The 27,165-nt window shown below is 50.0% G+C and overlaps 9 protein-coding genes across 9 annotated transcripts; 4 read left to right on the forward strand and 5 right to left on the reverse strand.

Annotated features, from left to right (window-relative positions):
- Nucleotides 1–4,098: 4,098 nt before the first annotated feature.
- B0H65DRAFT_592942 (uncharacterized protein) lies at nt 4,099–6,594 on the reverse strand (the record flags this gene model as incomplete). The annotated part of the gene is made up of 2 exons (XM_062831138.1): nt 6,399–6,594; nt 4,099–4,419 (listed from the first exon to the last, which is right to left on the reverse strand). The coding sequence occupies exons 1-2, from the start codon at nt 6,552–6,554 to the stop codon at nt 4,099–4,101; spliced, it is 477 nt and encodes a 158-aa protein (XP_062676860.1). The 5' UTR covers nt 6,555–6,594.
- A 1,101-nt stretch (nt 6,595–7,695) lies between these two features.
- Nucleotides 7,696–8,952, forward strand: B0H65DRAFT_436965 (uncharacterized protein; the record flags this gene model as incomplete). The annotated part of the gene is made up of 3 exons (XM_062825274.1): nt 7,696–8,310; nt 8,372–8,379; nt 8,601–8,952. Coding segments are annotated over 3 exons (975 nt in total), but the record flags the coding sequence as incomplete, so codon positions are not given.
- A 2,042-nt stretch (nt 8,953–10,994) lies between these two features.
- B0H65DRAFT_566192 (uncharacterized protein) lies at nt 10,995–12,772 on the forward strand (the record flags this gene model as incomplete). Its single annotated transcript, XM_062830314.1, has 2 exons — nt 10,995–11,887; nt 11,965–12,772. 2 exons carry the CDS (start codon nt 10,995–10,997, stop codon nt 12,770–12,772), a joined length of 1,701 nt encoding a protein of 566 aa, XP_062676862.1.
- Nucleotides 12,773–12,828: 56 nt separating this feature from the next.
- Nucleotides 12,829–13,292, reverse strand: B0H65DRAFT_553625 (uncharacterized protein; the record flags this gene model as incomplete). Its single annotated transcript, XM_062829981.1, has 2 exons — nt 12,829–12,888; nt 12,951–13,292. The coding sequence occupies 2 exons, from the start codon at nt 13,290–13,292 to the stop codon at nt 12,829–12,831; spliced, it is 402 nt and encodes a 133-aa protein (XP_062676863.1).
- Nucleotides 13,293–13,353: 61 nt separating this feature from the next.
- Nucleotides 13,354–16,087, reverse strand: B0H65DRAFT_534703 (uncharacterized protein). The gene is made up of 3 exons (XM_062829011.1): nt 15,358–16,087; nt 14,512–15,196; nt 13,354–14,450 (listed from the first exon to the last, which is right to left on the reverse strand). Exons 1-3 carry the CDS (start codon nt 15,928–15,930, stop codon nt 13,756–13,758), a joined length of 1,953 nt encoding a protein of 650 aa, XP_062676864.1. The 5' UTR covers nt 15,931–16,087; the 3' UTR covers nt 13,354–13,755.
- Nucleotides 16,088–17,112: 1,025 nt separating this feature from the next.
- On the forward strand, nt 17,113–17,713 carry B0H65DRAFT_78169 (uncharacterized protein). Its single transcript, XM_062831411.1, has one exon. It carries the CDS (start codon nt 17,263–17,265, stop codon nt 17,629–17,631), a length of 369 nt encoding a protein of 122 aa, XP_062676865.1. The 5' UTR covers nt 17,113–17,262; the 3' UTR covers nt 17,632–17,713.
- A 2,249-nt stretch (nt 17,714–19,962) lies between these two features.
- Nucleotides 19,963–20,265, forward strand: B0H65DRAFT_553627 (uncharacterized protein; the record flags this gene model as incomplete). The annotated part of the gene is made up of 1 exon (XM_062829982.1): nt 19,963–20,265. The coding sequence occupies one exon, from the start codon at nt 19,963–19,965 to the stop codon at nt 20,263–20,265; it is 303 nt and encodes a 100-aa protein (XP_062676866.1).
- Nucleotides 20,266–21,010: 745 nt separating this feature from the next.
- Nucleotides 21,011–22,645, reverse strand: B0H65DRAFT_437064 (uncharacterized protein; the record flags this gene model as incomplete). The annotated part of the gene is made up of 5 exons (XM_062825284.1): nt 21,011–21,835; nt 21,885–22,010; nt 22,066–22,268; nt 22,336–22,343; nt 22,398–22,645. 5 exons carry the CDS (start codon nt 22,643–22,645, stop codon nt 21,011–21,013), a joined length of 1,410 nt encoding a protein of 469 aa, XP_062676867.1.
- Nucleotides 22,646–24,680: 2,035 nt separating this feature from the next.
- B0H65DRAFT_512844 (cytochrome P450) lies at nt 24,681–27,124 on the reverse strand (the record flags this gene model as incomplete). Its single annotated transcript, XM_062828610.1, has 6 exons — nt 24,681–25,156; nt 25,310–25,830; nt 25,964–26,045; nt 26,126–26,567; nt 26,615–26,880; nt 26,971–27,124. 6 exons carry the CDS (start codon nt 27,122–27,124, stop codon nt 24,681–24,683), a joined length of 1,941 nt encoding a protein of 646 aa, XP_062676868.1.
- Nucleotides 27,125–27,165: the final 41 nt, after the last annotated feature.

The following is a 27,165-nucleotide window of genomic DNA, read 5'->3' on the forward strand; positions in this document are numbered from 1 at the left end:
TAATAATTTTTATAAGGTTTTGAAAACAACCTATTATGCTGAAGGTAATTCTTAATATTTATAAGGATTATTTAACAAATTTCTGAAACCTTTTATTTATTCTTTTATAAATAAAAGTATGTAAAAAATAATTATATTCTTTAAGAAGAAAAATAACTATAAAAATCTTTTAGATTTTTAATCCTTATTTAATATAAGAATGTATAAGACCTTTGTCTTATACCTCTTATAAAGAGGACTCTTATTTCTTCACAATGGAAGAAATCCTTAAATATTTCTAAAAGAAATAAATAAGTATAAGAAAAATAAGAATATTTTTCAAAGGGTTTTTATTTCATTTCTATATAATTAAATATAGAAAAAGAATTTCTTTTTAGAAATTATAGAAGGGTTTTCCTTCGTTTTTAGCAAAGTCCAAAGTATTCTAGCTAATTCTCCAAATACCTTCGTTGTCAATCAAAGATAAAAGAAGCTCCGAAACCAAAATCCGGTTTATTCTTAAAGAATAATTTTGAAAGTGAGGAACAAAAACTCGTTGAATAAAATTTCTAAAGCCAATTTTAAGGTCTTCCCTCTAATTCCACCTATAATTTCCTAAAGCCTTATAATAATGAACGATCGAAGCTTCGAGGTCGAAGTTGTAAGGGAGTTGGTTTAACTAGGGTAAATTAGGGGGTATAGTAGGATCGATTTCTCGTTCAACTTTATATAATCCAGCGTAAGAAAATCAATAGAGGGCGAATTAGTTAAAGTAAGTCTTTATAGAAAAGGGCTTTTCAATATCGAAAAGGTAATAGATACTTCGAAAAGGGTTAAATTTCTCGGGATCGATATCGTCTTCAAATTCCTTATTATCGTCGAATAAATTAAAATAGCCTTCGGGAATTATATCGGCCTTATAAATAGGTTTAGGGTCGGGTAGGCAACGGGTAATTAAGCCGGGCTTATAACCTATTAGAGGATCATAATCGACGAATTTTTAAATAAGAGGAAAACCCTTTTCTAAATAAATAAAGAGGTAAAAATTACTTTCTCTTTAAAGGTTAAGAAAAAGGGTAGCTTAGTAGGGGTTAACGGGTATTGGAGTATGTGTGTATGTAGTGTGTTTAACGACGAATAAAATGGTATATAGAATGTAGGGAAAGGTGGTAGATTAGTAGAAATATCAATGAGTATTTAAAATATACTTTTTTTTTCTCTTTTCTTGAAGGAAGCCCTCTTTAAATAGACTTTTTGGATTAATGCGTTATCTAGTAATAAAACCGTTTGGACCTTTGGAATTGTTATTTCCTAATAATTCTAATGGTAGTCTAATTATTCTTATATGATAATTATAGAGTCCGGAATTCGAATCCGAACTCAAAAGTCTTCTCGGACTTCTTTTTTTACTTTTATTCCATATAGTCATTATATAACGAAACCGTTTGTACGGTCGGAAACGTTATGTTCCGTTCTTTCTTATGGAGTTACGTATGATTTCGTTCGATTGACGTTGAGGCCGGAATTCGACTACGAAGGTCGAGGTTTAGATTTTCCTCTGGGATTTCTTCCGGATTCTATTTAGGGCTGATCCCTATTGCAAATCGAACCTTTCTTCCGGACCGAAATTTTTCTCCGATTATAGAAATAGTATTTATATATTATTATATAAGCTCGTAAATGCGTTATAAGTCTAGTATTATTATTATTACATATATTAAGTCTATAATAACTAATATATACGCTAAAGGATTTTATCGGATTTTGATTGGGTACATTTACGGGATGACCAGGAAGGCTTATTTTAAAGGAATCAAAGGGCAAAACTATATATTTAATAATTTTATAGACGGAGACTTCTTTTACGGAGGGTAGTATTATAGGGTTAGATTATATGCCCTATGCTAGTTGTGTTATAGCTGTCATTAGCTAATGCATTGTATTGTAGTATAATAGAGCTATGGTACTAGGTAGCCTTGGTAGCGGTTACGGGGTAGATTTACCGCCCTAGCTGCGCACACCTTTCTTGCTTCCCTCGTATAATAATAAAGATTATACTTTATACCTAATGGTGCCCTCGCCCCATGATAATTATTTAATTTATTCGAAGAAGCCTTTAACGTCGTACGAAATTTAAAGAATTTGTTTAATTTAACCGTAATAATTACTTTAATAACGACGTTTAACCTTAATTTGTCTTATTAATAAGGGAAATACTTTCTCTTTCAATATTAACGATATTTTTAATAATATAATATATTAGAACTCTAATTACCATATAATCCGCCGTACTTAGACGTTACGCAAATTCGTTAATACTGTTAATCATTTAAAATTATTTAAATAGCTTCCTAAAAACAATTAACGTAATAATGATAATTGGGGGATTTTAATAACTATTATAAAAGTAATAAAACTATTCGAAGACCTTACGAAAAAATTCGAAAAAACAAAGTCTTTCTTTATAATAATTATCCTATCCTTCTACTACCTTATTAAGAAATTCGTTAAAATAAGAGTACAATTTAGAAGTAGCATTGCCTTCGAATTATTCGAAGGATTAAATGTTTTAAAATTAAATATTATTATCGCCCTTACTTTTATTACTTATTTTATTTAATATAGTATTTATATACGTACTTCCTATAATTACCCCTCTTAATTCCCCTCTTCTTAATTCGCCTCCTTTCAATTCCCCTCCTTTTAACCTACCTCTTCTTAATAATAATCTCCTAATAGCCCGCCTATCGATTATACTAATAATATAACTAATAAGAGTATAAAGATTGTCGGTATAATATTTAATAGAGTATTCGCTAAATTTAAAAAACATAAAGGGTTAATAAAATAATACCCAATATATTAAATTACATATATTTTATACCCTATTTATTAACGGGAATAGATTGATAAAAAGAATAGGCCCTATTAAGTAGAATAATACCCTTAAAGAATTCTAATTTATTTATAACGGAAATTATACTAACTAGTTAATCAATTTTTTAATAGTTAATATTAATAATCAATAGGTAGTACGAATTAATAATAATTAATTAATCGATGTAAATTTCTATAATACTTTTTTATTAAAATTAAAAAAGAAGGATAAGCTAAATTGCTACTTTAATAATAATATTTACGTAGTTAATAACGTTTTAAGGTAATAGAAGGCCAACGAAAGTATATACCTTCGGTTATTATATATGTGACGACTAGGATCCAGCGCCATGGGTCACATCCCATTCGTCTCATTAACAAGACCCACAAGACCCACCAGCGCCATTGATGCGCGCACTCTGATTGGTCGCATCGGCGGCATTAACATGCGTGCCCATTCAATTGGCACCGCGACCTATATGTCGCATTCACATATACTGTTAGATTAAATAAGGAAGGCGGTCGAGGCTGGCAGAATCTGGGCTCATCCCATATAAGGGTGCATACCAGAGCACAGCTCTCAACCTCTCCCTCTTTCCTTCTTTAGCTTTAGTTATTTATTCATTTGTACCCAACTACGCGATACGGAACTACGTAAGCTGGTGCATCGTAACAATATATAGTATTTAATTTCTATTCTATACCCTGTATAGTGGATAATTATAAGCGCTCTTTTAATAGCGCTAAATTAACTATCGATAGTTAAAGGTAGAGCTTTACCACTAAAATTATTAATATTATTAAGAATTTAAAGTTTTAGTTAGTATTTAGGGTACTAAATTATATTTAATATAAATAAATAATGTATACGACGTTGTAACCGTCATAACGAAGGGATTTATAGTTGTTGGGAGGCTTTGAGCGTTTTAAGAAGATAGAAATCGTAAGAATCCAAGCACTTTTGAGACTATAAATACCAAAAACGCGATTTTAGACATCAAATATTAGCAAATAAATAAATACAAATAAATAAAAATGAATACAAATAAATATGCACCCATATTGGACCCACTCAAATAAATACAGATCGATATTTATTTGTATTTGCTTTATTTCCAGCGCTGGTTTCGAGGCCTTCGCTATAGACTTGTCCGGTTGTCGGGTAGTCCCCCGTATACCCTAGGCATATGCTGCCTTGCCCCGTCATGCCCTAGTTGTAACTATCCAAGCCGCTAGCACGTTTCACCGTAGCCTGCTGTCGACATTGCAGCGGTGCACGGAGCAGCCTTCACGGTCGCAGAAGTAGAGCTTCTCGGTTCCCGTCTGCTGGTCCTTGACGAGGACGAGCTGCTTGGGCGTAGTGAGGATGCCATCGGCGAGAAGAACCTTCTTGTCGAAGCCATCGAGGGTGGAGGACATTAGGCTGCCGTCCTTGGCGGTGACGTCGGCGCCCATGTTGGTCCAGTACACACGGTTGGCGGAGGGGTCGACGTCGATGTCGTCGGGGAGGGGGGCGGTGACGAGGGCCTTGGGCGGCTGGTTGGGCTCGTCGAGGCGGAGGATCTTGCCGTTGGTGGAGATATGAAAGGGGGGTAAAGACGGGTGGGGGCCAGGGCGGAAGAGGATGGGATTGGGGCCGGGGCCGAAAGGGATTGGGAGAAAGAATGAAGCAAAAAGATGGCGAGTAAAAGAATGTTGCCGACCAAAACTTAAGGGTTACAGTAAACCATTTGTGAGGTCGGACACCTTCTACCCAAGCGGCACTCGAACACAATCCCCGGTAGGGCAATCTTTCGGGTCGTTGCGTATTTTGTTATTGTGAGCTGGTGGGTTGTCGAATTTGGATTCCTAGTGATTATAAGAATCGTCGTTGTCTCGCACTTCATCATTTTCATGGCTGGTTTCCTCCTCCTCTACTTGTTTTAACTTCATCTTCTGGGTAGCGGAAACCTTTGTCAGGGCTAGAAAGCCAATTGCTCCATCAGCATCGGCCTCGTCGTTATCGGTACCCGGACGAGGTGGGCGGTCATAATCGTCATCGAGGTGGTGGCCTGCTTTGAGCCATCGGGATGAGAAAACCTGGGCGCACCCATACCTTTCCTCCATGTACCTATGTATCCATCGATGCCAGCTGATATGTAAAAACCGTCGTTTTGTATGGTAAAATCGCGTTTTCTCGTGTCTTCTAGCATCCCTGCTAAAATCGACAAGTTTATTAGGACCGCTAGAGTCGTGATACTTTCGTGGTGTTGAGTGCAAGTTAAGTCCAGCCGTGCAGTGTAGTGCAAATCCATCTCTTGTTTATTCAGTTGGTGATATCTATTTTTGTTGTTCTACTCCTCCTCGTCGTCGCTAATTATAAAGGGGTTCTTCTGACCTCTCTCTATACCGCCCAGGGATTATGGTCATTCTCGTCGTTAGCGTGGCCCTCGTTGTATTGTAGGGTGGTGTTGGGTCGTGGTGATGTGACGTACAAAATGCCTCGAAATCGCTAAGTTTAAAAAGAGGTGCAAGATTGGTCAAAAATTTCACGAAATAATGTGCAATGTTTCGATCATTGAAATGGGGTATTTTCGCGGCTAAAAGTGGACTTTTGAATGTCGGGTGTTATCGATTGTCATGGGGTGCCAGGGACCCTAACCCTCTGGGACTATGGGTGCATGGAGGAAAGGTATGGATGCGCCCAGGTTTTCTCATCGGGATGGGCGGAGGTGCCATGGGAGGTGCCATGGGCCGAAATGGTTCCGGTGCCCGTTCTGGTACCTCATGAAACTCTTCTTCACGATGTTGGGGTCGAGGTAGCAAAGGTCTCAGCTGGGGAGGGCCTGGCTGGTGCTGAGGTCGAGGTAGCAAAGGTCTCAGCTGGGGAGGGCCTGGCTGATGCTGAGGTGCCTCCGCCTTTTTTTTGGCGCGTAATTTCCTTTTCCGCTCCCTCCGAGGTGCAAGATATGCTCAAGTCTTTTGTGTCCGTACTTATTTATCATAGCGCGGTGTAGGTATCGGCCCTTGGTTGCCCACATCCTCTTTCCGAGTTGGTCCTTCAAGATTGCTCCGGGCTTCCTGCGGTTTTCATGCGCTCATGCTTTCTTCAAGATTGCCGAAACGTAAAGGAAGTAAAGATACCGCGCTCTTGGGCGGTGGGTGGAAGTGGGAATGTCGGGTGCCTGGGAAGAGATTAACCGTTCTTGTTGCGAGGATCTGCTCCAGTTGGTCGAGGGTCATCCTGTGTTTTGTACCCCAGAGTCAGCGGACGGAATTTTGGATAAGGATATGAAGGGAGGATGGGGTATACCTGAAATATACCTAAGATGCTGAATCTACCTCCTCATGCCGTAGATGGAGAATGCCGTCCCTTTCCTACAGGGCGACCCTTCTCTGGCTGAAATCCATCTCCCTCTCATTCTCCTCCCACGCCCCCGCGGCCGCATCCGCCAACACTGGGCCCAGTGCACAGCAACGCTTGTTATGTGTGGTCGACTCGCGAGGATCGGTAGAGGATGTGGTGGAGGTCATGCGCGGAGCAGTTCTTAATCGTCATCGACCATAGGGTCCAGTCCTGCCACCGGTTTCCTGCTCGGCTCTCTTCTGGTGGCTATCGGCAGGTTCTTTCGTGGCATATTCCTCCTGCTCGTCATCGGCTGTGTTGATCGAGATAGCGTGCGGGACTTCTCCGTTGGAAGCAGGCTCTTCTCAGCCATGGTGGTCGCCCAGTCCCATCCGCTTGTTGGACGTGTTGACTTCGACGGCTTCGTCAGAAAATCGAAGCTTAGCCAGGGCACTAGGAGCACTCTCCCGCTTCGGAGCGGGTTTTTTACGGGAATGGAGAAAGCGAAAGGAGACTACCAGAAGCTCAGTTAGAAATTGACGAGGACCTGGAAGGCGAAGCCACCGAGCTGTACTGACCATTGACTTGGGCGATATGGCCTGTCGGAGTTGAAGCTGGAGTCAAGATGTTGGAATTGGAACGCGAAGAGGGACAAGAAGACAGATGCCCGATCTGGATGTCCATCCGTGGAAGGAGTTGTGGGCTGCCCCTGAGGGACATGCAGTGCAGTGGGGCGGGAATTTGCAGGCGGCCTACAGCGGGTGTGTTACAGTGGACATTGTCACTAACTGTTAGTGCAATACTCGGACCGGCACGGACACTCATGGATATCAAAAGTTTTTTACGGGTATGTCTCAAACAACCACTCTCCTATAGACCAGAATGCTGAATCGTCCATTGCTGTTGCCTCTTGATGTTTTCAAGTTGCTCTACGGGCAGTCGCAGAGGTGGCAGGTCCGTCTGTATTGAGAACCGCGCCATCTCAGTTGGAGATGTGGCAGGCACGAAAGGACCCACATCCATCCACGAGTTGCATTAGAAAGGCATCCCCTCTCAGGGCCGAAGTGCAGCATGCACGATCCTAATTTTGCCAAATGCAGTGAATCCGAATCGTTGGAACCGCTTCTCGTCTTACAAATACCATATACTTCCCCTCTTGAACCGAAGAAACGAAGCGATGGAACGACGGAAGACAACAAAAAGACATTCACTGCAGCGTGAAGTGACCCAAAACCTGGGATGCGGCTCTTCAGTCTTCGTCCCATGCTATCTCTCCCACAACTGCCTTAAACAAGGCAACAGACCTTGAGACCTTCGAACCTGGACGACCACCAAAAAAATATTCGACGAGTAACAAGAATTGTAACAAAAAGCACTGGTTTGAGATTTCGTGCCCTTTTCACAACCCACACACCACGATTAGCTTCCGCAACCCTAAAAACGAAACGTCTACTGACCTCGACATCTCTCAGCTGTCAACCTACAAAACGGGTCGAAGACCTTATCAAAGCCGAATATCCCAAAATACCACACCGGCAGCAGAGACTCCAGCAGTGTCGCCAGCGATGATTCCACAGCGGCCACACCCGCGCCGCACCGCGCCCTCGGGTGTCCCTTTTCCTCGACGAACATTGCGTTGCCAGGATGCCCAGATCCGGTTGCCGGAAGATTCCATTCACGAAGCCGGTCGATCGCCAGTAGCTCTCCACGTCGAATTCCACGAAGACGAAGAATCCGACTCGCCACCTAGAGGACAGGGTACCTCGAGAGGAGTTTACGGCAGTCAACCTCCAATACCCCTCCAAGGCGACGAACCCAGCCTACCTACAAGACAGGGTACCTCTAGATGGCTCTTCACCATTCCACCTCCCACACACCTCCACGAAAGTGATGAGGACAGACTGATCCGGAGGAACATTGAGGTGTTCCGACGTCGCCTTCGTGCAGGTCTCCTTGCACCTGTCTACCACCATTCACAGCAAACCCGTAGACGACCTCTCCTTTTTCAAGACATGGAACAGCCTAGCCGTCAAAGCCGAAGACACCCGCGCAGTCCCAGCCCTATTCCCCGCCCCTCCAGCCGCAGAAGGCTTACCTTAACCTCCCACGATAGCTGGATTGAGGTAACAGTACCCGAAGCCGCCGCCTCCGCAGCCAGACGCTCCCATGCCGCCGGCCCCGAGCCCGAAGCTGAACCCGTACACCCTCCACCTCTTTACCCTCGTGAGCCCACAATCTCCAACGAGCGCCTCAACGAGCGCCTGGCCGAGATAGGCCCGCGCAGGGAACCCGCGCCCGAGATTGCCCACCTCATACCTCTACCTCGCGCACCCCAAGCCGACCTCTTCCGACCGCCACCGCCTTACTCACCTCGCATCCCAAGCCTACATCCCACAGCCCACCTCATACCTCTACCTAGCGCACCCCAAGCCGACCCCTTCCGACCGCCACCGTCTTACTCACCCCGCAATCCCCGCCTACATCCCACGGGCGAGGACTACGACCTCACATCCAGTCTCTACCATCGCCTCCACAACAACGGCGCTCCCCCTCTGCCAGTCTACACCCCCGTTGCCGGCCCCAGCGAACGCGTCCTCCAATTTGGAGGAAGTGAGTATGAGCAACGGAACGCCTTGTTGCGCTTGTTGCAGGAGAGGAACCGACAGGAAAGAGAAAGAGAGGAGGCTATGGAAGAGATACGATTGCTGACCTGGGAAGAGGTAAAGAGTCACATGGAGAGCGGTCTCGCTATATACGGAAGTTCCAGATGATCAATCTTCCTCCTGGCGTACTTTGCTACGAAGGTCTTGATGAAAAGCATCTACCTGGTTTTCTTGTGTTGGAAAAGAAGAGTTCGTGGGGCCGGATTTTGACAGCCCGCAAAGCATGGAGCAATACCTAGCATTACCGACGGTGTTGGATACTGGTGGCCGGTATGATCCGGCGGTTCATGAACGACAGATCTCGCTCACGGTAACTCGCAACGGCAAGGCTTGAGGGATCACTTGGACTAAGGTCAGAGGCAGGAGAATAGGGGTTGGTTTTATCGCGACCGGAGCTCGGAGCCCGACTTGGCAGCTAGCTATTGGGGATCGATGACAGGGGGTAGCGATCTTACAGTCGACGGCACACATATCCAGATTTGGCTCACTCACTAAAGAGGATATGGGTGGGAGAGGACCATGACAATTCGCATGCATGGAAGTATCACGGCTTGGAAGATTTTCGGCAGCTTGCCCAGAGGCGAGGACAGGAAGAGAAGATCAAGTGGAAGTCAAGAATCGGGCTGTCAATTAGCGCTGTCAGTTAGGGGCGGTATGCGGGGCAGCGGGGGCATCGCTCATTCGCTCATGCTTGCGAATAGCGCAATAGCATAATACTTTTCACTGAGATGGACACTCGCAAACCATATTGCTTCGATTGAATACAAGGCTCTTCCAGCTGCTTTAACAATTTGGAAGGAATGTTGTAATTGTGTTGGTCCAATACTTCGTAATTCCTATCATTTAACGAATTTTGTCAACCTCGCCGGTTGTCTTCCGCATGAACTCAACTATCTAAGTCCAGCGCCAAGACCCGCACACCCGCTACACGGCCCCCGGCCTCCGGCCCGGCCCTCGAGGGGAGTCCACTGGACAGCCTTCAAAACACAGCTCGGAGGAGTCGGCGTCAAAAACAAAACAGCTCTTCAAGATATCACAACCGGGCCAAACTGCAATGGCAACCACCTAGTTCCACACCCTACCTCAATTCTCCGTCCATGGACAAAACCCATTATCCTTCTAATCTTCCCTGTCGACCAGGTAAAAATCGGTTTCTCTTGACAGGAACAGAACGCCATCATTCAATTGTCCCTGCTGTGTTAAACAGATGTTCCATATTACTGCTTCGCGGTTGTGTTCATTACGTTACGAGACATCAACAAGTTTGCTTACCCAAGAAACTCGCCACGTGCTCGCCAAACTTGCAAACATGGAGGAGGTATAGAACCAAGCTTTCCTTTTTGAGCCACCTAGATAATGCTGGCCGTTAACTCCGACCTTGTTCTGCCTGTTCTTCCTGTTCTGCCTACCTGTGCATCAAAAAGCAAGTCAAGCAAGTTCGAGTCGTGAGGTGGGCAATGTTGTAAAGGACAGCTTTCACTAACTGCCCTAGTGCCCTGGGGGGATTGCAGGACATGTATGCTGCTAGATATATATGCTGCAGGTATACGTGCGGGCAACTTGAAATGTACGGACATCATTGCTGTGCTTCCTCAAGTGCTACTGCTGCTCAATGCCGGGCGTCTAAAACTCGCCAAATCTAAAAGCCAGATTATGCAATGCATCTCCCTGTTTCCCAGTTTAACGAGGTTCTTCGGAGATAAAGCCCGGTGACATGCCATATTATCTTGAAAAAAGCAAGAAAACTAGCTGGGTTAAGAATGTCAGTTTATATAACCGGGACGGGATCTGCTTCGGTCTCGTCCGAAGCCCAGTCCCCAAACCAGGCACTCGCAGGCGGTGTTTGTTGTCGATTCGAGACTACACTATCTGAGGGTTGAACCTTGAGGCTTGAACTCCGCGTGAAGGCGATGTGGGAATTGCAGAAAGTTCTGCATGCATACTGCAGTGAATGGTATGGTGGTGAAATGCGCGTGCTGCTGGAAGGCGCCATGGAACTAAGGTAAACCGGACCTCCGGGATGCAGAGAATATTCATGCCCGTTAAAGTCCGTGCCAGCCCCTCTTCGCTTCGTATATATCGCTCTTACTATCCCATCGTCATCAACTTCGCCTCACCTTCCGAACTTTCAACAACCGAAAACCTCCACAATGGCACCTTCCAAAACCCCCGACTTCCCCGAGGAGGTATGGCGTCTAATCATCCAACACGGAGTTACCATAACGGCAACCTCAGATTACCGCACATGGGACTGCTACCACTCCGACGAGGTAAACGACCAGCTCCGCTACGATCCAACCACCCAGTTCAACCACCAGCGCTTGAGGAGGGACTACAACGCCATGCTCAACCTCTCGCAGACATGCCGTTTTTTTCACGACCTTGTCGCCGACGAGCTATACCAGTACATCGTGCTCTGCGACGACCACGGCATCAAGCGTGAAAAGTTAGCACTCTTGTTACGAACCTTGCTTGAGCGCCCCGAGATCCGCGACCGGGTCAAGCATATCACGATGGTACCCTGGTTTGGTGGAAATGAGCCAGAGCCGTGCGCAACCGCCCTTCGGCTGATGGGGAGGGGGGCACGACCTGTTGATTACCAACAGGCCTTTACCTTTTTGAAAGGAAAGGATATCAAGAAAATGGATATGCAAGCCCAGGGCATCATCGACACCGCTGGTCTTGAGCTCGCCAACCTGCCCATTAATCGTAGGGTAAAGAAGTCGACAGCGTGGCTTGAGAGGGCGCTTGCCGCGTTGGTCTGCCTATCGACTGGCCTTCGAAGCCTGTCGATTCAGGATCCTCCCCCAGCATCTGGCTGGAAATCGGCGTGGATGTGGTCGTTCGATGTAGACGGGTTCGAACGCGTCATTCGTAATATCCGGGATCTCCCTACTTCACAGGGAAAGATTTTTCAGAAGCTGGAAGCGGTTTCCGTCTTGACGACAAGGTCCAAAAACGATTCCAAGGAGGCGTTCACCGTCTATTCCTCTCCGCGCCTGACTGGCTTTCAAGCGCTTGGGTTCCTCAGCATGAAGGACTGGTAAGTCAGAGCCTTTATCCTTGTGGCTGTTTCTGTTTTTCTCTGCGCTCACCTGGCTAGTACTTGCAATACTATAGGCATCGCTTGGCTGACTTCCGGTCAATTTTGGTCCACCTGGATATCGGTCACCTCTACCCACAGTTGTTCCATGTTAGATGGATTGGCCTCGACAAGCCCAACCCGGCTCGGGCCCGCGAAGCCGCGCAGTTTAGACGTATTTTGTCGACATTCAATCGACTCAAATTTCTACGAATCTCTTATACTCTCCTTATCGGCCACCTGGAAGAGGAGACCAAGAGATTTGGAGACATGATATCCGAACTCCTTCCTCAGTCCGTCGAAGATTTCCAGATAGCGGTCTTTAACCACGGGGTAGATACCTGGATTGAGCGACCAAACATCGACATGTCCGTCAAGTGTTTTTTCCAGGGTCTTGGGTCATGGACATGGGAGCTGGAGCAGAAAGGATACTGGTTTAACTTTCGCGCCACACACCGTGATCTCCGGAAATTTGGTATATTGGTCCACCAGAAGGGCAATTCCCGGGACCAATCCGAATTCTGGATAACTAGACGGTCGATCAACTTGAAGAGGCTCCGGACATGGCTAGCTTCAGGGGATAACTATATGGATCCCAGCGAACCATACCACGCGTATCTCGAATATGTCGGGTATCCCAGTGATCGCGAGGATGACGAGGAAGATGCGACGGATAACGCTACGTACGATGGCTATTGCCCCCGTGGAACTCTACAAACCCTACAGGCCCAATTGGAGCAACTAGGGGTGGACTTCCAGGTTTCTACCTTCCAACCTCCGATGTTTCGTAGAGGTAGTGACGAATTGCCTGGCGGGTCGGAGGGATATGTGCGCCGGCTCATATGAGGAATTGGCGGCATTGAAGCCATCGCACGCTGTGGTGTTTCCTGGTAACGGTGGATTCATTCGACACGGGTCCACGCTGTATGGTGGAAGACTGCGTCCTTAGCTCTACAAATTTCCTCTCCATAGGTTGATCAGCGACTTGCTACCACAGAGATCTTTTGCCCAGGTGGCTACATACCTCTGCCTTTGTCGCCTTCGCTTGGTTCAGCAAGCTGTTGCTCAAAAGGCTCATCACATCCAGGGGAACAGTTTGCCTATCAGCCGCCGATGGCCGAGCACGAGAGGGCATGATGCCGTGGAGAAGCCCAAATAGGAGGCGGACGATGACGCCGAGGACGACTCCCACGATGAAAGTGCCAATGTCGCTGCGGAGGATGTCCGTCACGCCGGTCCGGGTCCGACGAGAAGTTTGGGACCGCTCCATGCTAGATTGAAGCAATTGGGGCCGGACCTCCGAGTTTCCCTCTTCCACCGCCGTATCTCGGCTAACGGGGTTGACCTTGGTGAGGGCCTCTTGCATCGGCTGCTACGGCAACTGGGGGGTACACTTTCGGGTAGTAGACTGGAAGGAGGAGATGGTAGATGGATTGATGGCAGTTGGCGAAGGGAGAAAGTCGGTTCAGGGAACTTGGAGGAAATCAAGAGAGAGATAATTGATACAAGTAGATACAGTGATGTTCCAAGGAAATGATGCAAATGGTGAACACGTGCCAAGGTTAACATGGAACGAGACAGAAGAAAGTTGATGGGAAAAGATTCTCCTCGCACGAGCGGCTTCTAGTTTCGACAGTTTGTCGCCGCCATACGCTCTTTCCCTTCCCACCATTCGCCCCACAAAGAACATGAACTCATTGCACCTTCCATTATTTTTCATAAACCCTCGCCTCCTTCTCATTTACCGTGCATCTCACTGCCAGCCGGCTAGCAGCGGCCCATGTTCCTGAACCCTCTCTCTCCATCACCACTTCCCCTTCCTCTCCCACCTACGCATTAATCTCCACCCCCTTATACTCCTTACTCCCCGCCTTCAACTCCCACGGCGCAAACACATTCTTGCTCCCCTTCAACGTGTCCCTCAACTCCGGGAAATGTCTCCCCAACACATCCTTCATCCCGCTATCCTGCACCCACTTGAACCCAACCTTGGTATACATCTTCTCATTCCATTCGCCGGCAATGAACCGATCGCTCTTCAGCCTCCTTGACGCCATCAGAATGAAGATCCTAAATGCCGTCTCGCTGAATCCAAACCCTGGGATCACAGGCTCCGAATGAGACCCGACCAAAGCGTCGACGAGGGAGATGTCGTTGTAGGCTTCCGCCAGTTCTGCTGCTAGGACTTTGTTGCCGCCGGTAAGTTCTTCGAAGGTCTTGGGCACTGATAGGCGGAGCATCCTACGGAACTCGCAGTAGCGGGGGACGCCACGCTCGCGGTCGCGGAGGATGTCAACTGTTCCAAGGTCGCGGACTTGGCCGTCGGGGGTGCGCAGGTTGCGTAAGAAATCGGGGTAGTTGTTGTTGGTGATGGCGCCGGGGTAGTTGATGCCGAAGGAGTAGAAGACGTCGGCGAAGGAGAGGCCGTCGTCGAAGGGGGTTTGGGATTTGGTGAAGGTGGTGTCGACGACGGGGATGGTGGTGGCGTGGTGGCCGTCGTTGGCGGAGAAGAAGGCGATTGTTTCTGGTAGGCAACCGGGTCAGTAAAGAGGGAGTGGTAAAATAATGGGAGGGGAGAAACAAACCAGGCATCAACGAATGCATCCGATAAACCGACACGAACTCCTCCGTCAGTGAGTACGGCGCCCCATCCTGCTCCGCTCCGCTGCCGGGAATTCCACTGATAATCTCGCTCGTCTTCGACAGTCTTCCCGCGATCTTGGTCAACTTCTCTCCGACAATCCCCCACCAGTTGGCAGCCATTCCAATCTGCAGCGCCGGATGCGCCAGAATCGCCGGCGTCCACTCCACCGTATGGATCTTGGCCATCAATGCACAATTCACCAGCCTCGCCTTATCAAAGATCTGGTCCCCGCTCCAATCCGGATACTCCTTGCGCAACGCATCGCAAACGGCATTGTGCTCCAGCGCAAACAGCGTGTGCAGGATCTCCATTCCCACCCACCAGTTGTCGCTGAAGCCCGTCAAGACGTTTCCATCTTGGTCCCGAGGGAGGAATTGCTCACGCCCGCGACTGTCGAGGGGTAACTTGCCATCTGGATCGCGGTTGCGGAGCTTCTGTGTTACGGACTCGGAGGAGCCGTAGATCTGTGATCCGTCCCACCAGTGGGTGTTGAGGTTCTTGTACCCGGGACACTTGATGTCGGATGGGTCGAGAGTCTCATCTGGCTTGGTGGCGTATAACTGCATGTGTTCATCGAGCCACTTGTCGTCCTTGGAGAGCGGGACGTCGAGCTTCTCGTGGGGGTCCTAAGATATGACCAGAAAGAGTCAGCCAATGATCGGAACTAAGAAGGGAGAAGCCGAAGCCACACGAGTACTGGGAACACCCGATGTTGCACAAGATCACAACAAATGCATGATCGGCAAAGTCCCCAGCCCAGAAAGGAAAGTCTCACGGGAATACACACCTGCTCATGAAAAAACCAATCATGCGTCTGAAACTGGATCCACGCCGCCGCCAACAAATTCAGTGTCGTCGCCGGGATGAACTTGCCCTCCTTCCTCGCCATGAACCTGTTGCTGATCTCCCTCGGATTTGGCGTCCACAACTCCTCCTCGCTCGGCTTGCCGCAAGCTTCCCTCGGGAAATTCCTTCCGAACTTCATCCCCGTACATCCCATCCTGGGCTGGCTCAAATCATTGAACTTGCCATCGGAGTGTCTAGCGCCCAGGTAGCGCTGGTCCGGCAGAGGATCGGTGACGGAATTACCCTGAGCGGTGGGAGTACTGTAGGCGTCGTGCAGGTTGTATTGTCGTAGCTCGATGCGGAGAAAGGCCAGGTTAAAGGCACCGATGAAGCCGGGGAGTTTGTACCACGGGATTAGCTTGTTGAGGAGGTGGAAGGAGGAGATGCCGAGGCGTTCGAGGAGGGTGGGGGTGAAGGAGGGGACGAGTTCGACTGGCTTCTTATCGTCGTCTGCTTTGGAGGTAGAGGCGGTGGAAGAGGTGGTGCCGTTTGGTTTGGAGAGGGTGTTGGGCATTTTGATGAGGTGTGGTGGTCTACACCTATGAGAATGTTGGATGGTGGTTGTTGTGATGGTGAGGTTCTTGAGGTGTTGTTGATGCTGGTCGTCTTACTAACTTCTTCAAGCGAGGAACTGATTGACGAAAACAGAACTCCCACTTCGACCTCAACCCAAGGACCCCCACAATCTTATACCCATTGCCTCATGCAGTACCATCCCCCACCCCTTCCACGCAGCCGCTCACTCTTCCTCCCTCCTCAAATCCTCAGCTCGACTCTAGTTACTCCCTTCGGGGATTCCGTGGGTGCCATGGCGGGTGATCCGTGACGCCAATCCCGCATCCCTCATCAGCTGCCGCCGCCATATTGTATGCTTACCCCTACCACTCGAAAGGCTGAGCCAACTCGGGAGGTCAAGGGTTGTAGCAGAGCTGCTGATTGGATGACAGTCCGGTGTGAGATCCAGGGCCTTGTCGTGGGGTGGTAGGTGGCTTTCCGAGGGCTTACATGTAAGATGATGCTCGTTCCCTCCTGTCCATCCCCTAACCGAAAGGGAACGACATGGATGCAGTGCCGCTCGAGCACCGAGGTGATTGACCCCGATGTGGGAAATTCCGGGCTTCGTTCGCCGTTGTGATGCATTTCGTTCCCCTCGATTCCGTCGAACAGATGTGGGATTTTCTGCTACACGATGCAGTAGAACTCGACAATAACTGAACACTTGTATCCCATAACGAAGAACACCAGTGTTCACAGGATTGATCAACGAACGGTTACGAGTAAGTATTTCAACCAATCATCACCGAATCCGGACTTGACCGGTCAGCCCATCAGCCCATCAGCCCGTGCCGCCCGCGTCGGCTGTGATTGCAACCCTCAGGGACCATGTGCAGAAAAAGGGGGCAGTGACTGTCAGTGGAGGCAGGGGGTTCGGACGGACATCTTCCGAATTGAGCTCTCGAAGCTCAGCCCTATCTATTCCTATGCTTCCGAGACCCTGCTTTTGTTTGCTTTTGTTTTGCTTGTTGAATCATTTAGTCAAGGAGTGATTGGGAGGTGGACATGGAGGTGCAGGAATGCCGACATACAGGTGCGTTATCTGTCTGTTATTGCACTATCACCATATCACAGCAAAACCAAGACGGCCCGTTAAGGCCATTTCTTAGTCGAAACTACCTTACCTGCCTACCTAGTCTTGTCGAATCGTGATATGGGAACTACTCAAAACATCGACGTCTTCTTGTAGGCGAGGAGGTATCACGAAAGCATAGGTACGAAGGCATTTTGCAAGTTCTTTTGTTGATTATCATAGAAATCTCACCCCAGCCCGTGCCACCTCAGACTTGATATGCACCTCCGCCGCCTGTTGACCTATGGGTTCATCGCCCGCATTTATTGCCATCCACCACATTCTTCCATACCACTCCGGCACTCCCAGAAGCATCAACGACGACGTCTCCCAAAGGCTGAAGTTGGCAGTCTCTCATTCCAACCCCTCCACCACCAGCCCGGCATCGACCAAGCTTACAATGCTAAGCCTCTGGTCATTATCGTCTGCCCCAACCGTGGACTGGTTGTCCCAATCATCAACGAGGCTCGAAAGTTCTGCTACCGTTCGATATCACTGGCGGTTTTGGAGAAGATGGAGAATGAAGGTCAAGGTCTGGTTTGGCATTGTGAACTATGTAGTTTGGAACATTGGGGGGGAACTATGTAATTGTGTGCACCAAGGGAACCATGTGACGTCCGGAGCGTAGCCAACGTGTGGGTAGGCGGGCTGGGCCTGATCCCAGGAGGTGATAGGCAAAGGCTGCATTGGATGAATCGGTCTACCGTTGACATCAGCCGCCCCGTGGGGTGAGGCAGAGCTGTAAACTGGAACTCTGAGTTCGTCAGTGTCAGACATGATCATCGGGAGAGGCTCATAAGAATTTCACTCACCAGTCTGTGCGATCGCAATGACATCGTGTCCTTGGGAAAATGTGTTGTTGAACGTTGGGATTTGAAACTATGTGATTTGGAACGTTGAGAGGAACGATTGTTTCGAAGTAGAAGCTCCGCAAACAGCTTGAAAAGGTCGAGTCCTGATGCTGGATTCGACTTTCTCCAGCTGTTTGCGGAGCTTCTCCGCCTTCTGTTCTTGCCTCATCAGCAGAAGAACCTGTTGGTTGATGAGTCGAGTTAGCAGCCATCCATACCAGTATCAGGCCTGTCATCAGACCATGCGCTTCAGAGTGAGTGACTTGCCCGACGCAGTCCGTAGCTGCGCTGGCCGTAGGACTGCTGCTGGTAGCCGCCCTGGCCGTCGGCTTTGAAACTGGTGTTGAAGCTGGTGTTCGAGCTGGTGCTGAAGCTGGTGTAGGTGGACACAGCGGCACTGATTCTGGTTGCTCAGGGTAGCAACGGCCATGAAGGGGCAGGAGGCTGTTGCTACCCTGAGCAACCCTAGGCTCCCCCAAGACCAGAACTTGTATTGATGGGTTCTACTCCCGCGCCAGAAATGTCAGCATCAACTCAGATATCAAGCACCAAGGGCAAAGCGAGGAACAACTTACCTGGGTCTTGGAGGAGCCTAGTTGTAAAGTAGGTCGAGGGAGCTATGTTGTTGTTGAACTGTTGTGTGTTGGAACCAACTTGCTTGAAGTTGTTGGGAATGGAACTGATGCGCCCGAAGGCGATCGATGTGGAAGGAAGGAAGAGAAGAGGAGAAGAATTTTTATGGGAAAGGAGGAGGGGAGGACCGCCTTTTATAGCCGAGGAGGGGGAAGGAGAGGACGGGACGGGAAGAGGAAGGGGTCCACATGGATTTTCAGCAACAGCTGTCGAGTTTGACAGCAACAGCTTGTTTACGTCTGGTAGACCTCCAAAGTCCACTTGAAATTGCAGCAACAGCTGTCAGCCTGTCACGCGGTTAGAAAAAGAGGCTCTTCAAGTCTGGCGGACCGCCCAAGTCCAGATGACACAGCTTGTTGGCACCTGTCAGTGCCTGCAGACTGAGGCTCCTGCCGTGTGTGTCGTCCCTTTGCCAGCCATATTGGAGGGAAGTGGAAGGAACGAGGCCGAAGCAAACAGTACGTACTCGTCTGGACCAGTGAAGTGCGTTCACTGCCCCCTCTCGAGAGGCACGTGGGGGATCAAAGTCGACTGAGAGAGAAGGCAGGAACAGACGAAGCAATGCCCCAGGCAGCAAGATGTGGTAACGCTGGTCTGTGTCCTTGGTGGTGACGGGACCCGACGAGCACAATGGTGATAGTTGTGTGATAACCTAGCCCGTAGAGTACCGAAGTCATCATCATTCATCGTCCTCGTCCAAGTCTAGAGCTAGCGGAGAGTTGCCAATAAACCCTGATTCCTCTTCTATCTTCTGCTTCCATGCTCTCTACCCGTTTCGCAATGATACTCGGTGATGCGTAGCCGTGGTGACAGCCCAGCCGAACTGACAGGGTCCAGTGTCAGCCGAGACTGCTGGGAGCCGTTATCTGAAATCTTACACAGCGATCACATTGACTCTGCAAGATTGAGGTATGAGCCGCTAGGCAGATAAGTGATTGACCACAACCTCACATAGCACCCAAGACGACAGAGAGGACGATACTTTTCCACCAGACTATCCAGAACCACACGTCCTTGGCCTAACAACTCCCCTCTTCTTTGTCAACCCCATCGAGAACGAATCCAAAGAACACCCAGAAACTCCCCTCGCCAGCCCCTCAGCGTCATTTTCACCGACAACTTCACCGAAAACTTCCCTCGCGACGTCGCCAATATCAGCAAGGTGACGCCTCAACCACATACAGGCTATCACTGAGACTGCCATCACAAGCAGCCCATTTCAAACTTCAAACCTGCCCGGCATCTATCTGTGAGGTGAGTTTTCCTGATCCTTACCTACCTTAAGAACCATAACCCGCCACTGCCCCCCTCCCCTCTGCTTCAGTTGACCTTCCTCACCCCTCACCCCCCTCACCGCAGACTTCATACCTCTAGACCTCATATTAACACTTGCTCAACGAATTCCCAGACAAGAAACTCACCTCAGAATCAAATCATGCCCGCCCAACCTTCCACTTCTCAACCCCCTCCCCCTCCCCCTCCCCCTCCTTCGATCACGATCGTGATCACATCACCACCTCATCGAACGACCACAACCACGACCGCGACCGCGACCGAGACCATCCAGAGCACGGCCACGACCAGGACCACGATCACCACCACCATCACGACGATCACCACCAGAACCAGCGTCACGACCACGACGATCACTGCCGAGGAGATTGACAGGTCTACAGCCACGATGGTGGACGTGACCTTTGACACGACCATTGACATGGATATCTGGGAAATCGAGTAGGCCTGGCCTGCGCAGTGTCCAGTACCCCCGCAACGCACTTGCGGCGTTGCCTTGTGGACATAATGCCTAGAGAAGCAAGCTGGATGGGTTCATGGATGGTTGGAGAGAGCCGGCGTCGGTGTGGCAAGGCCTTGCTGCTTGTCCATGTCGTGTTCTCGTCGTTGTATGTATTCCTTTGTCATATTGTCCTTGGCTAGGCAACACTAACAGCTTCGCAGTCTCCATCCAGCTGTATTGGACATCGTGGACACTCTGACTCGCTCGTGGTATTGAGCCTCATCGACATACATGGAGGTACTGGTACAAGGGTGACATGGGAAGACAAGACAAGGCAAGGCAAGCGGGCATGAAAGGAAGGAAGAAAGGCACTCACATCGTAGTCTAGAAGCTCTGAAATGAATGACGCTGCTTCCCTCCCTCCCAACACTTTTTCATACCTATGCTTTTACACTCTGAAGCCTCTCTCGAGCACGATTCTACCGGCAGGGCTTCATTAACCATTTCCTTGTTAGCGTAGGGGGGCGGATGTCACAGATGCTTCTCCGAAGACTTCGCCTCCTTGAGAAAACAAAACATAATCGGGTATATTGTCATCAATCATCGCTCGTAGTCACCATCCCCCTTCATGTCTAGATTCCCCCCTCCTCTCCTCTCCCTCTCCCCTCTTCAAAACTCCCCCTTTCGAGGCCCCCCCCCCCCCCCCCCCCCCCCCCCCCCAATCCTCAACGACCCATCACTAACTCCCTCACTTCTCAGCAGGCTTAACACTCTGCGGATTCCAAAAAACCTCCTTCGGATCCCACCGCTTCTTAACCCTCCTCAACTCCTCATAATTACTCCCCCAATACTGCTCCTGCGCATCCTTTAGCTCCGGATCGACATACCCCGCATACGTCCCGAACGCGCGCGTCGACTTGGTAATCTGGTTATGGAAATTCTCCAAGAAGGCCTTCGTCTTCTCGCTGAGCGGTAAACCGATGCCGTAGCTCTGGTAGAACATGACCTTGTCTCTGTGCGAATAAGCGGTGGCGTTCATGGGCACGTCAGCGATGGCGCCGCCGGTGGCGTCGAAGATGATGAACCAGAGCGGGGTGCCCTTGTCTTGGGTGTCGGTCCATTTGAAGATGTCGGCGATGCCGGTGGTGTTGATCAGCTCTTCGCGGCGGAAGGCGAGGGACTTGGCGTAGAACGGGGTGGCGAGGCCGGATAGGTAGAGCGCTTCGTTTTCGCCGTCGCGAGCGAGGGCCGTGAGCCAGTCGTTGTTTCCTACCGAGTCCTTCTTGCCGGGGAGGCGGTCGGGGATACCGCTGGCGCGGTACTCGGCTTCGGTGCCGTAGAAGGTGCCGGTGATGATGGCGCCGGTGGGGTTGAGGATGAATTCGGAGCCGAAGCGACGGTCGAGTTTGGGATCGGAGATTAGGTCTTGCCAGGCTGAGTAGGTCGAGGCAACATCGGCGGATTTGCCGAAGATGAAGGTGTAGCTGTACTGGACTACGTTGGCGGGCTCGGGGTGGGTGCGGACGACGAACTCGGTGATGACGCCGAGACTGGAGGCGGCGCCTCGAAGGCCCTGTCCTTTGTTAGTGAGTAGTCGCGGAAGAAGGAGGGGGCAGGCATACCCAGAACAGGTCAGAGTTTTGAGTCTCGCTGGCCCTCTGGATCTTGCCATCAGCAGTTACCACTTCCACCTCCACTATGTGATCCAAGGCGCTTCCCCACATGCGCGACATTGGGCCAAGACCACCCTAGGAAGATGTCAGCAACCTGGTCTATCATGGATCTCCAGTGCCGAGGACCTACAATAGTAGCATGCCCACCAATGCCAACATCCGGACATACGCCATAAGCCATCGCTCGGCCGCCCGCATCATGTAACCTATCCGTGACATGTCCAAGACGGCTGCCGGCACCTATGGTGGCTTGCCATGTCTTGTTGTCCATGGAGAACTGCTGGAAGTTTTGAAGGTCGATGGTAATAACTCCATCCTGACCTCCTCCAAGGCCTACGTTCATCTCAGTTAGCGTCCAGGAATTCTCGCCCGTAGTGTTGTATCCCAGCGAGTGACCTACCATAATTCCTGCGTCCCTCGTTAGCAACTATCCACTACATAGAAGAACACAAGCGAACTCACCCGAACGAATGCCCTCCCGACTTAGCCTGCACCTTGTACCCGTTCTTGGTAGCACACTTCACTACCTCGGCCACATCGTTGCTATCCTTGGGCCTCACAACGGCCTCGGGGACCACTTTGATATCGAGATTGTACGGTTTGACCCATGATAGTTGGTAAAGAGGTGTGCTGGGATATGCTGCGAAGTGGGAGCGGCCGTTGGCAATGCCATCGATGCACGTTTGGAGTGCGCTGTGACCTTGTCCCATTGTGGCCTTTGTTCCTGGATGATGAGTTGCGTCCGGGATAAGTTGACCGAATACAGGGTCAAGTATGGAGAAGAAAGGAAGGAAGGAAAGAAAGAATACGTGGAGAGGATTAGAGCAGAGGAGGCTTAAGTGTTTCAAGACTGGAGCAAACAATACGGGATACGAGTGCCGAGTTGGTCGATAGGTATGCGTGATAAACAGTGAGGATGGAGGTGGGGCGTACAAGGACATGGGAGGTATCATCCCAAGCTAAAAGCGAAGCTGAAGCCATCGATCCGTCATACTGCAAAAAAATCCGAGTGGAAGGAGACGATCAAACAAGGCGCAGTGCATTGACGTTAGTACCTAATAGTAGCCACATAAAGGTCAGGCCTGTCAGGGCAAAGGCAAAAATGACTGGCGGAAAGCGCCTTTGGTTGGCTTTGAACGAGTCAACGACTGGGAAAGGGTAGGTAGGCTTTTTTCCACTTGGAGAAGCCACATTGGACGGGAAGCCTGACCGGCTCACCGGGTGGCATGACGGAATCGTTTTGATCGACGAAACAGATCTTGTCAGGGCAGCCACCTTGGGCGCCTTGGCTCGATGTGTGGATGACCGAGGAAGACCTTGTAACGCTTTGTTAGATCCGAGTTTGCGGGATGTGAGTCGTCGACTCGTCAGATGGGGTCATGGAAGGGTGGATGTGACATACATGATGAGGCTCGGCGGTGGTACAGTACCAGAGTTGATAACCAGGTCCAGATATTTGGCAGAATATCACGCCAAGTTCTGCCGGGACGTGAAGTTGGAAAGACGAAACAAATAATATCTAAAGCCAAAATGAGAAGTGCATATCACGGTTGACAAACGTCCAGCCTCCCCCCAAAGAGAGTCGGCCAAGTGGTGAAGCCCGAACAGAAAGAAGAGTGGCTGCCTCTCGCATTTGCTACGTCAAAGCACAGGAAGGGCATGGCAGGGCAGGAAAAAAACAGGATGATGTTGGGAGACGAGTGTTTTGTGCCCAATGAGTCATCACAAAGGAAAGGAAGTCCAGGGGCACAAGAAGCAAACCTGCTGACAACGTTTCGTCCGGTTACCGCATGGATGATCACCAGATTTTGTTGGTGTTGGTGTTTCCATTGCCGCCCCCGGGTACAACCTCGGCATCCGTATTCGAGACGATGCCCAAAACGAGAGGACAGTGACACTGCGCGGCGGTTACCAAGCAGCTGGCTGTGCAGAGTCATGGCATGATGCCCAAGACTTTGGTATCCAATCGCCTTTCTTCAGCTGCGGTTTGTGCATCGAAGGTTGGAAGTTTTCTTTTGGTCACCGGCGACCAATGGCCAACGAGAAGAAGGGATGACGTTGAGAGAAGAAACAAGACGAGTTCGCGAAAAAACGAGGAGGGGTTCGTGACGGGGCATGCGGTGATTGGTTAATAATTTTGCAGGATCCTGGTAATATCATGCTGGCTTAATTGGTGTTGTACTAACACTTTATTTAGTTGTGATCGCCACAGAGCGTTAACAGGGTAACATCTGCAACCGGAGGGAAGAGGCGCTAAATTTGATATTAGCCTATCTTCTTAAGGGCAAAAGAACAGGGGAATCTGTTAAGGTCGTATCTCTGCAACCTCCGTCCAAGAATAACGGAAGATCAAGTTTGTTCCCACGTTCACCATCTGTGAATACAATCCTCATTGAAATATGGGTGACGCAACGATCTGCAAATGCGAATGGAGAGAGAAATTTAAAGGAAAATGGGAAGGGGACAAGTGCAATTGCGTATCCGACATGGCTCACACGATAAGCGTTAACAATCTATCAACCTCTCGGCAAAGTTTGCGGCATTCATGTTTACGACATATCTCAATCAGCTGCCCATCAAGGTTCTCATCCATGTTCCAAATATCATCACGAAGAAAGAAGTCACATCTCCCATCATCCATCATAGGTAATGAGTTAACGACAGAAGTTATTTAACAAGAACAAACTCCCAGATCATATCCAAAGCCAAAAAAAGGAAAAAAACGAGCTATATCCAAATTTTTCTTCACCACCTCCAAGCCCCCGGTACAATCTCATCCACCACACCGTCCACACCAACTCCCACACCCACACCCAATTGCACCACTCCCTTTTCAGATGGTGTCGTCGGCACCATCAAAGCCTCAATCGTCGAACTCGCATTCGACACCGCCTTGATGCGCACTCTCCTCCTTTTTACCCCTTCTTCAACTTCCTCCTCTGTTTGCCTGTGAATGCCTAAAGCCTCCAGCCGCTCCTCACAATCTGAGCTCTCGGCACTGCTTCCCCTGAAACTTAGGGAAGGTTCGGATCCCCAACTTGCACTTGGTGTTCCGGTGACACTTCCACTTCCACTCTCATGACCCCTTGAGCCCAAACGACTAGAGGTACGACTGGAGGTAGATGTACTCTTGGTCTCATGATTCTCATCCTCGCCTGCCTCTCCGTTACCCACCACGCTTTTTTCTTCCTGTCGAGGGCCTTGGGGTTGAGGACCTTGACCTTGATCTTGACCTTGAGTTCCAGCTTGCCCCCCACCGCCCCCCTCGCCATTGCCAACGGAGACAACAGTACCTCTAACGTCGACATTAACGACCGGAGCGACAGAAACTCCAGCCACTCCAGTCACTCCAGACCGTCCAAAAACCCCAGGACCACCAGCCCCAACCCCCTCCACAGCCGACTGCCAAGGAATCTCCTCCTCCTTCTGCCTCACTTTCCCCTCCACCATCCACCCCTCCGTCCTTTCCCTCTCCTCCCTACTCTCGCTCCGCTCCATCTCCTCGCCCTCTACCGCCTCATCATACATCTCCCTCATCTTCTTCAGTTTCCCCTCGTCCCTCGGATGCGCATCAAAGGGAAAGCGACAGGGTTTAGCAATCAAAAGGGGCGTGTAATCGTTCCAGTGCACCGGTAATTCGCTTCCAGTCAGCGGGTCGGTCTTTTTGGTGATGGTGAAGGCCCACGCCATACCGCCCATGGTTAAGAAGAGATCCTGCTCGACGATGGGCACGCCTTGGCAGGTGCGTCGGCCGAAGCCGAATTGGGAGAAGCCGGAGAGGTTGGGGTAGAGGGTGAGGGGTTCGCGGTAGGTGGATGGGTAGGAGGGGAGGAGGAAGCGGGAGGGGTTGAAGGTTTCTGCGGAGGGGTAGGTGCTTTCGTCGCGGGTTATGGCCCTGTGTTGGTGTTGGGGGTTAGTATGGTATTATGGTGAGGAGAGGGTAATGGCGAAGATAAGGGAAAGGAAGGAGGGGGGAGGGGGGTTGAAAGTTGGAAGGGTGAGGACGGGAGTCGGGAGGAAAGACTTACCACTCAAGAGCGTGGATGGTAGCTCCGGCGGGGATGAAATACCCATCATAGACATCATCTTTCTCAATGGCATGCGGAATCCCTAAGGTAGTTATCATCACGGTCAGTATCTTCCCTCTTCTCAGTATCAACAAAACAAGACGGAGACAGAAAATAACATACCAGTAGGCACCGGCGGCCTCCACCTAATAACCTCCTTAACCACCGCCCTCAACAACGGCAATTTCTCCCGATCCTCCCACATCGGACACCTCCCCGCCAACTTGGTATCAATCTCCTCCTGCAACCTGGCCTGCCACTCCGGATAATGGCACATGGCCAATATATAACTCTGAATCGGGCTTCCAATCGTCAGAGCACCAGCAATAGCCATCAAGCCAACCACATGCATCGCCTCATCCACATCCGCCTCCTTGGCTTTTTCCTCGTCAGTGTCACTTGCGCTGGATTTCTTAGAAGAACTGACGCCGCCTCCTTGCTGCTCCTCGAGAAAAGTGCGGATGAAAGAAGGCTCGGCGCGGCCGACGTCCATCATCCTTCTGACAAAACCAATGTTGGAGCGGAACTGTTTGTCTTCCAAGTCATGGCGGGCCTTCTCCTTTTTCTGCCAGGGGAGAGGGCGAGGGGGAGATGCCGCAAAAAGGAGATGACGTTGGGCAGGGCGCCCGAGGGGGAGATGGTTTCGAGCAGACCAAAAGTGGTGTGCCGCAGGATTTGGGCCGGGTGGGCACTGCCCCATGATAAACGGGAGATGGTGCGCGAGGTGAATTGCTCGATGTACTCGATGTAGTCCTCGGGGGATTGGGACAGCAAGTACAGGAAGCGGTTGCGCTCGAGGGTGGGGTAGTCGTGAAGGGAGGCGAGGGCCGAGGTGTGCATTAGGTGGTTGCAGAGTTTGCGTTGGCGTTTCCAGGTGTCTGGTTGAACTTGTTAGTACCTCTCTCTACAGGTACCTTTGTGAATTATCCATTAAGTGGTGAGGAGCAAAGTAAGAGAGAGGGGCTTACCATTCCGCCCAAGAAGAGCCAGGTAATCACCGCTTGTCCGGTTATCAGGCAAGTTGGGAATCTGTGGCCGGTCAGAGTAGATGTTTGCTCGTCGGGACAGGAGGTCGTGAGCAATTTTCTCTGAGGAGATCCAGACGTGGGTGACGCCGAACATCTTGGTCTGGTAGACCGGACCATAGACCTTGCTCCACTCGT

This window comes from Neurospora tetraspora (genome assembly GCF_033439725.1).
Source record: "Neurospora tetraspora strain CBS 560.94 chromosome Unknown B0H65scaffold_10, whole genome shotgun sequence".
Taxonomy (NCBI): Eukaryota; Fungi; Ascomycota; class Sordariomycetes; order Sordariales; family Sordariaceae; genus Neurospora; species Neurospora tetraspora.